Source organism: Sorghum bicolor, chromosome 2, assembly GCF_000003195.3.
Source record: "Sorghum bicolor cultivar BTx623 chromosome 2, Sorghum_bicolor_NCBIv3, whole genome shotgun sequence".
In the NCBI taxonomy this organism is placed as follows: domain Eukaryota; kingdom Viridiplantae; phylum Streptophyta; class Magnoliopsida; order Poales; family Poaceae; genus Sorghum; species Sorghum bicolor.
In genome coordinates this window covers 51,547,244-51,557,218 of record NC_012871.2, presented here as the reverse complement: position 1 = coordinate 51,557,218, position 9,975 = coordinate 51,547,244, and the positions used below count along the sequence as shown (strand labels likewise).

The 9,975-nt window shown below is 40.2% G+C and overlaps 1 protein-coding gene across 2 annotated transcripts; it reads left to right on the top strand.

Moving 5' to 3' along the window:
• On the top strand, positions 582-3,859 carry LOC8064686. Of its 2 annotated transcripts, XM_002462122.2 has the most exons (5): positions 589-1,284; positions 2,088-2,437; positions 3,056-3,231; positions 3,362-3,428; positions 3,509-3,859. In XM_002462122.2, exons 1-5 carry the CDS (start codon positions 657-659, stop codon positions 3,548-3,550), a joined length of 1,263 nt encoding a protein of 420 aa, XP_002462167.1. In that variant the 5' UTR covers positions 589-656; the 3' UTR covers positions 3,551-3,859. The 2 variants fall into 2 exon arrangements, 1 of the variants encoding a protein (XP_002462167.1); XR_002449615.1 differs by lacking the exon at positions 3,056-3,231 and having other exon boundaries at positions 582-1,284.

The window sequence follows — 9,975 nt, the reverse complement described above, 5'->3', positions numbered from 1 at the left end:
TATTCATGTTGTGGAGGCTATTTTAGAATTTGCGTAGCAAAAAATAGGCTCCAACAGATGTATTATCTGGTTTTGTAAAAAAGAAAGTTGGCTATCTCTTGATTTTCGGTGGCCATATATAGCCAACCAATGACACTAGCTATCTGATTTTGTAAAATAGCAAGGCTGTTGTGGACTTCTTCTTTTTTAAGTAGTTTTTTATTTTACAAAATGGCTAAACAATGGAATTTGGCTATTAATTTTAGCCAAGCTCTTGGAGTTGCTTTAAGGGGGTGTTTAGTTCCCCATAAAATACAAAATGCAAAATGTCAATTCCTTTAGAGTAGAGAAATGCAAAATGCTAAAATTTTTAGGGTCATATTTAGTTCCATTCAAAATACAGAATTTATTGCCCTTATGAAAGCTTCTTGAGACTCTTTTTGGATTTTTTAGTCTCTTGAGGCTAAAATCCAAAATAAAAAATAACTACTTTTTTGTCAAAAAATTGCATAGTGTTTGATTCCATTATACAAAATAATAAACTAAAACCTAATTTTTTTTTAAAAAAAACTAAACACCCCCTGAACAAGGCTCCAAAATGCCGCGGCGTCTCTCCGCCGCCGCCCACTTTGCTCGAATCCCCGCCGCGGCGTCTCTCCGCACGAAGCGCCCCCAAAATGCCGCGGGTGACGCCGGTCGGCGCGAGCCTCATCCTGGAGCACGTCCTGGCCGACCCCTCGGTCCCCGCCGCCGTGGTCACCAAGCTCCTCGTCGCGCTCCCCTTCCCCTCCCACCCGACCCCGCGCCTCCGCCGCGCGGTCCTCCTCCGCCGCCTCGCCGCCGACCCGGTCTCCGAATCCTCCCTAGACACGCTCCAGCTCCTGGCCGCGCTCCCCGCCCCCGCCTCCCCAATCGCCGCCGCCCACATCGCCGTCGCGGCCTACCTCGCGGTCTCCGCGTCCGACTTCGACGACGCCGCGGGGGCGCTCTTCGCGCGCCCCAACGGCCGCGCGCGCCTCGCGGTCGACGAGGGAGGGTCCCCCGCGCTCGCCTCCGATGAGGTCATGACCACAGTGGACCAGTTCGAGGCCGCCGTCGGGAACTCCTTCTCTCAGGCCGTCCTCAGGGGGCTGTGGGGCGACCGGTCCGCCACGGAGGAGCGGGTCAGGGAGCTCCTCGCCGCCGAGTGGGCTGCCATTGGGCCGTCGCTGCTCGTTCAGGCGGCTGAGCGGATCGTCGGGGATGGGGCCGTCGAGACATGGCGTGCCGCGGATGAGGCCACCCGTGCCAAGCTCCGCATTTTGGGTGAGCATTTTTGTTTTTTTTTTGGTGTGTGGTTTCCAGGGCATTGTGGTTTGTTTGATGAGTAAATTTGTTGGTAGCCTCTGGATTGGATGAGTCACGATGCTATAATTTTGTTGATGGCATGGAGCAGAGAAGATAACCTAGATAGTGTACGACAAACACAGATGCAATGCAACTCTAAGTTTATATACAAGCAATGTACTCGTTGCACATTGTATTTTGCAGCAGCATTGTGATTTGAGTAGATTGCTCTGTCTGTGGTTAACTCAAGGAACTAGTGTGTAGTGGGGCTTTCATGTCTTTTTTAGTGATATAATAAAAAAAGGGGAACATTGAGTCGGGATTTTGAGGTCATATTCATCGTGGTCTAGAAATCTGTTTGTCTAAAGTGTTATCTCTGAAACAACCATTAGTTGAAGCTATCCTAAACAGGTAATTGGAGTGTACTTGCTAATTTTTCTGCTTCTAGTTTCTTGTTTATCATAGATCAAACTACATAATTTTAATCTTTTGAATACTTTTGATGGTGCCACTACAATATTTTAATGGCTTTATACCACTCACATCAGTTATTTTAGTACTCCGTATCTTTCTGTTTGTCTGCATCTATGTTTCTTATTGATTTTGCAATTCTATGCATTCTATATAGAGCAGTTTGGGTTTCATCTTTTGGGCCAGCTCTAGGTCTTTATGTGCATTGTTAGCTGCTAGATGTTTTACGTTTCTAATTTGTTGTAATTCTGGTGTTCACAAGGTCATGGCCTTCATAGCCTATAATTGATTATATGAAATGAAATTTACAGCTGGGGAAGAAAGAACACATGAGATTCTCAGCAAACTTGAAGAACCCACCTCCAGTGCAAATCCAATTTCAACACCAGCTGTTGAGAAGGTGATTAACTCGCTCAAAACAAGCTGTGCTGAGCTTCACAGTGTTGTGGAGGATCCGCTTCCAGCTGCGAAGGCAGTTGCAGATGAGGTATTGGCTGCAAGGACGGAGAAAAGCGTTAGTTTGGATGCTGAAGAAGCAAGAGGTCAACCAACAACTTGTGGCACTGCAGGCCCGAGCGCTCCTAATGATAAAGGCAAGGGTCCAAGTACAGGTAAACCTCACAGCCTTATGGATTGGAACCCAACAGCACGCACCTTTCAGGTGAGCATTTGTTTTTGAAAGAGTTATCTTTGCTTTTTGAACTTTGTCCATACTGAACTTGCTTTGATTTTTAAATTGAATTTGTGATTGTAATTACTAGCCTTTGTTTCCATTGTGATTGAAGATGATATCAGTGCCTATATCATGTCAATGTTTTGCATTAAACATCGTCTGTTCACATTTTATTTGTTTCTCTACTGATTGAGTTTTCAGTAGTCAGTACAAATTGTTCTCTACATTGCCAACTTTCTGCTCCTGCCTAGATTCCCTTTATTTTCTGCAAAATCTGGATGATATGTGTTATGAAATATTTTGAGGATATATGCAGTCTTAGTAAGATGCTGTGACCATGACAAGAAATAATCAAATGGGGTCACAAAACCTAATAGTTGTAGGATTTTGTTTCACTTTAGTAAGGTAGCTACTGAAATTTGGATTTCGGATCATGAATGCTCTACCACAGTCCCTCTTTTGTGTTACACTCAAACGTAATCTTACTGTAGTCTAATTTAAGCTCAATTAAGATACCTTATAGTTAGCCTATAGGATAGCTTACTATCACTACCGTAAAACGTTAGATTCTGGTCATGTTTCTGAAAAGAAAACACTTGTTTGCAGTGGGAGGAATCACCTGGTCCTGAGAGTTCAGAACCGTCATTACGCAGACCACACTTGCCTAGCCCAAGGAGAGCACCAGTTTCTCCTTTGCCACCGGGAGAAAACAAAAATAGGCGTAGAAGAGCAAGGAAGTGGTGCTTATTAGAAGAAGAAACACTAAGACAGGGTGTTGAACAGTATGTTTTGTCTTGATGTTCAGATATTATTATTGTTTGACACGTCAGCTTTCTTGTTCTAAAACACTGGTGTTTAGATTGCTGTTGTTGTATGTTCCTCATCGTCATGTTGTGCTTGTTTCATGTGTAGGTATGGTAGTGGCAATTGGAAGGACATTTTAAATAACAACCCTGACGTTTTTATCGGCAGAACACCGGTGGGTACTTGGTTATTACAGTGAAGTTTCTGTGGTTGCCAATCAAGGTACTGACGGGTTGTATGTATGATGTATTGTAGGTGGACTTGAAGGATAAGTGGAGGAATATGATCAACCGTTAGTGTAACGGAGAGATATGTTGGACAAGTTACTGGAGCCCCAGCTTCCTTCGGACAGGACTAACTTCACGCTCTAGAGCACCTTCTAAGGTTTACTAGGGTGAAGTAGCTAGCCTGTTACCACTTACCACTGTAGTCGTGATGTACTTAGCGACGTCACTAAGTGAGCACAGTTAGTCTTTATTGAACTCCAGTTTCGCTAATCTCGGCCAAACTTTTATGACAGAATGTTTATCGAGTGCTGGTTCACCGCACAGGTGTATTATGAACTCTGTTTTATATTTTTATATGTATGTTGTCCTTGTGCCTGCATGCTTTGCATCGTAGCTTACTCGTATATGTAAAGTTTACATATACTCCATCCGTCCCTAAATACTGCTATTTCTAGGAGAAATTTTTATCCACAAATACTGCTATTTCTATTAGCATATTCAGTCCACCAGTCTATTTAATTTCTCCTTGTAACTTCCGTGGTCACCAGCTCATTTAATTTCTTCTAGGGAGTAGTACTTTGGCGCATGGTAATTGTTTGAGTCTGTTTAGTTGGCATTAAATGCAGCTCGTTGGAACCAGAGAACCATAGCTTAACGTGCATGATGAAATGGTGGAACCCAAATTAATTGAGGGTAGAATGGTCTTTTGTTTGCCACATTAATCTGTCTGAAATCTGCTAGAAATAGCAGTATTTGGGGACGGAAGGAGTAGGCTTCAAGCTCTAAAACGACGTTTTCTTTTGATAACACTCCAACGCTAGGACGGCATTCTTATTGGGACGGAGGGAGTATGTGCTGTACCAGTGGGACAGAATATTTAGACCTTGTTTGTTTGATTTCTAAACTATGAGGATTCAAGAGATTGGATCGAGCAGATTGAAGAGGATTTTAATTAACTTTTGGGCGATTCAATCCCCCTCAATCCTCTTGGCTATGATCAAGGTCTTATTAGGAGGCTATAAGAGGGGGCAGTCATCTTCAACCTTCTGGTCTAATTTGGACTCTTAACCCTAACAATTAAGTGGCTTATTCAAATGACATCCCCATGAACTCTAGACCTTAGGAAAAGTTTGAGATCTCGAGGTAATTTGAGTCCTCGATAAGTAGAGCACGTGTAGTCTTTTCTTCCTCTCTTTCATTTATCAAAGTTTCATGGGGCTTAAAGGGGCTTCATGGACTACCAAATCGTAGGAGGATCTTGAACCCTTGTTGCTCCATTAAATACGCCCTTGTGTTGTAGGCACAATGTACATTTATATTTTTTGCTAATATAATGTTGTACCGTCAGCTTGAAGAAATATGTGTTATCGCTTGTGGAGTTATATTGAATATCTTGCCTGCATATTAATCGTATGATCATATCTTGCAAGCAAATCCATAAAACAAGCTAGTTTTGTGGCCATGAATAAATATAGACGGCAAAAGCTGAGACATCAGTACACTTCTCCATTTCTTTCCTTCTCTATTTGTACAAAACCATGAATGCCAAAGATTGCTTGTCGCGTAAAGCAAGCCTGAGCTCGTTGCCATGTGTTTTATTCACAAAAAGATGTTATTAAGGGAGGGAAATGAACAATGGGCACCATAAAATTTGCGTCCATGGTTCTCTTACTGCTTTTGCCTTTTGAAGTGTAAGCTGTAAATCTGACCATGGTCAAACGGAACTAATAAGAATGTCTACTTCATTGTATATATATAGTAATTATTAACGGGATGAATAATAAGAAGCATAGTTATACCCTACTTTTGTGAAGAGTAGCGATGTGTTTCAGCGCATTTGTGGGGCATTATGGATCTAACGTTTTCTTCGAGGTCTCGTGAAAGACTAAGAGGGTGTTTGGGACTGCTCTGCTCTAAGTTTTTCAGCTCCGCTTCACGTTTTTTAGCTAAACGGTTTCAGCTCCACGCACTCAGTTCGAGGAAAAAGGGTGGAGTTGTGAGAGCACCTAAAGAGGTACTCCACAACTTTAGTTTTTTGTGGAGCTGCTCCACAGTGGAGTTTGTGAAGCAGTCCCAAACACCCCCTAAGGCCTTGTTTAGATGTAAAAAAATTTGGATTTTCGCTACTGTAGCACTTTCGTTTGTTTGTGGTAAATATTGTCCAATCATAGACTAACTAGGGTCAAAAGATTCGTCTCGCGATTTACAGGCAAACTATGTAATTAGTTTTTGTTTTCGTCTATATTTAGTGCTTCATGCATGTGCCGCAAGATTCGATGTGATGGAGAATCTTGAAAACTTTTTGGATTTTGGTGGGAACTAAACAAGGCCTAAGAGCATCTCCAAGAGCTTGGCTAAACTTAGTAGTCAAATTCTAATGTTTAGCCATTTTGTAAAATAGATAACTTCTTAAAAAAGAAGAGGTTCACAACAGCCTTGCTATCAGATAGCTAGTGCGAGTGGTTGGCTATATATGGCCAGCGAAAATCAAGGGATAGCAAACTTTCTATTTTACAAAACCAAATAACACATCTGTTGGAACCTATTTTTCTACTATAGAAGTTCTAAAAGGCCTCCATAACAAGAATAACAAAGCTGTTGAAGTTGCTCTAAGAGATTTAGGCTCATTTTCCGGTAGTGAGTTGGAATTCAAGCTAGCTTGAAATCTTAAATAAAAGGTACGTCTTATATGAATGATTAATAGTAATATTTATCGGGCCATATACTACCTTTGTCCTAAAATAAAAAAGGACTTGGGAGTTTGCTCTAAGTCGGACTATTTTAGGTTAAAACAAATTTATATAGAATAGTGAAACATCTACAACATCAAAAGTGTAAAATACGATAACATATTTCCAAATAAATAACGTTATAAATATGATTTTCTTTCTAAAAACTTAGTCTCACTTAGAAAAGTTCAACTTAGAACATATTTAAAGCCAATACATTTGGAGGTGACATATAGGATATTTGTTTTGTTAGCTATCAAATGTGCCATGAATTGGAGGGTCGTCAAATGTCAATATAGAGTTGACCTTTTAAACCACCACAAAAAACAAAAATTGAAAAAAAAATACAAAGTATGTTTATATTGTATATTTACTTTACATGCATTGTGATAGCATGCAACTTATTCTTTTTTACCTCAAGTGTTTTTGCCATGTAAAGTCTATGTTTTGTAACTTTCAACTTGCAAAACAATTTGATTTTCGATCCTGAACTATGAAATCAGGTAGCAGACGCTTCCAACTGTTTAACCAAATAAATTTGATTTTTTTTGCTGATTTGAAAGGTGGTATTCTATTTTGTAAAAATAATAATAATCTACTTTAATCTCTAAAAATACCTAACTAATTTATTTTAAATAAACATATGAGACTAGTAACAATTTTCTTCAAAAAAATACCAATTTACCGGTGCTCTATTTGGAGTTATCAGATCGCATTTGTTTTAAATAGATAATTATCATGACCACGAGCAATAGAGCAATAGAAATAATTAAGTTCCAAATAAATCTTTAGAAAAAATGATACTGGTTTTAAATTTCTCTAATTTAAATCAAGTTAGCTATGCATTTTTAGATAAAGCAAATTTTTACTTTTTTTTTTACAAAATAGAAAATCATCTTTGAAACCAGAATAAGGATCGAACTTGTCCGTTTTTGACAATTTGAGGGTGTTCGGACCTAGTTTTATAGTTCAAGGTTAGAATTAGACTATTGTGCAAATTGAAAGTTGAAAAATAGTCTTTACCTTTTTTTTTGTTAGGTTTCATATCGACGATACGTAGTTAGAGCTTGTTTGGGCTGGCTCCAACTCTATTGATATTCTTGATATTAGGTGTTTGATAGACACGTTTGTTGAATTTTTAGGATAATATAATACATGGAGCCATATATTTTGTGTTTGGTACACTCATTTATTACTCGAGATATTGTAATGATGAAGCAGTAGCTGCTTCTTATAATACTGACACAGATCATGATAGAGCTCCACAGCAAAATCCACACCATCTCTATGTTACTTCGAAACCTAGAGTGCAAGAGCTCCACAACATCATCAAAAACATGCGCAACAATGCTTCCCCAGGTCCTGATGGACTCAATGCTGGATTCTATAAAGCTGCTTGGGCATGGGTCTCCACAGATGTTCATAATCTTGTAAGTAATTTCTACACTTATGCTTTCCTTAATCATGAAATTACTCAAACTTACATTACTCTAATCCCCAAAAAGATGCAACCTGCTCTCCCTCAAGACTTCAGACCTATAAGTCTTTGCAATGTTATTTATCGTCTGGTTGCTAAAACTCTAGCTGATAGGCTCAAAACCTATCTTCCGGATTACATTCACAATGTCGAGTATGCTTTTATTAAAAACAGACATATTTCCTCTAATATTATTACTACTCAGGAAATTATTCTTCTTTGGTCTCAAAAATTGGAATGCTAAAGCTTTTCTACTTAAACTAGATTTGGCTCAAGCTTTCGACAGATTAAATTGGGACTTCCTCACTCAGGCTCTACAATGCCTTCAATTATCTAACCATTTTATTCAACTTCTCAAATGTTGCTACACATATGCTTCCATGGCGGTACTCATCAATGGGAGTCCCATAGATTTTTTTCATTCCTAAGTGTGGCATCAGACAGGGATGCCCTCAAACCATCTACATTAAAGCGATTATGAAGGCAACCACATCTGTGTTGATGGCCGAAGCAGCGGCGCTAGCCCTCGCAGCAACTATCACTAAATTGTCTTGGTTTGCAGCAGGTTTCCTTCCTCTTAGATAATCAAGAACTGGTGCACTTCCTTAATGGTCCTGATCAAGCTGATCCACCAGACTGGAGAATCAAATACTACACTCAAACCTTTACTAATTTCTCTACCACTTCAGAAAATAGGGTCTTTAAGATTCAGAGAGCTCAAAATTGTACGGGTGATGCTTTAGCTACGTAAAGTTCCTTCCAATTGCAAACCTCTTCTCCTGCTGCTTTAATCTGTACATGCTCTAATGCAGCACATGTTCAGTGCTCTCTTCGAGAAGCACTTGAAAGCCCTAGTTTGGTTTTGGATAATTGATGAAACCCTAGTACTAACCTCTATACTAAGTGTATGTAGACTTAATGAGGTTGGTACATGTGAAGTTATAGAGCAAGAGATGATCATGGTGATAATCGTGATGACCACAAGATGATCAAGTGCTTAACTTGGAAAAGAAGAAAAACAAAAACAAAACCCTATGGAGACCAAGGCAAAGGTATTATTGAGGGTTTTGGTTTTGGTGATCAAGACACCATAGAGGCTATGATCACATTTAGGATAGATAGTCGTACTATAAAGAGGGAAATTCTTTGGCTAAGCGGTTATCAAGTGCCACTAGGTGTCATTGTTCATGTGTATGCATTTAGAACTTAGTGAGCTAACTTAACTCCTTCGAAGAAAATGATTGTGAAAATGCTAACATACATACACATGTTGGTACACACATGGTAGTGTTGGCGCACTTAAAGAAGGAGGTAGAAGTTGAAAGGTAGAGAGGGGTTTGGGTTCTTCTCAAGCTCGGCGGGATTCGACGCTTTTGAGAAAATGAAATGCATATTTTCTATTGCGCTGGTGGAAAGTTTAGAGAAGTCGTCGGAGTGTTTCTCATTAAAAAACACTCACTGGATGCTCTGACCGTAGGCACTGGACGCAGTGCCTGCGTGTCCGGTGTGCTGTCAGTGTCTGATGTTGTTAGGGTCAAGCATCGGACGCTAAGCACCGGACGCGGGTTAGACCCTGTTTGTGCGTCCGGTGTGGCTTGACTTCAGCAGTGAGATTGACTGAGAGCACTGGACGCTCAAAGTGAGTCCAGTGGTGGTGTGAGTCTGGTGATCCCGCGTTTTTACAAACCTCTCTGCATACGGGTCCGGTGTGTACCGAACGTGTTCGGTGCTCACTTGACCATGTCCGGTGGTTTACAGGTGACCGTTAGAGTTCGACGTGTGAGATTCAAGGAGCTGACACGTAGTTGTTTCTGGAGCACCAGACGCTCTGTTCCAGTGTCCGGTGCCTCACCTGCAGTGAGTTTAGTGACCCTGTGTTTTGCCCAGTGACAGAGCCAACGGCTCTATTGGTTGAGGGACTTATAAATACATGTTGGCCGGCTTAGGGCCCTCCCTCTTAGCATTCTAGCATACTTTACATCCTTGTGAGCCTAAGCAAACACCTCCCACTCATCTCCTTCATAGATTAACCATCTTTGTGAGATTGAGAGTGATCCCAAGTGCATTTGTATAACACTCCAAATTTTTGAATTTCAAATTTAGTTTGAATTTGATTTAATTTTGGCTCAGTTTGATTTTTTGAGAATTATTAAATAATTTACAAAATTAAATAAAATGAAATATAAGGTAGAAACATGTTTGATTTTGCATTCATGCTGCTGCATAATTTTTGCTTGATTTTATTTATTTGTTTGTGCTTGTTTTGCTTTGTTTTGGAGCGAGAAAGAG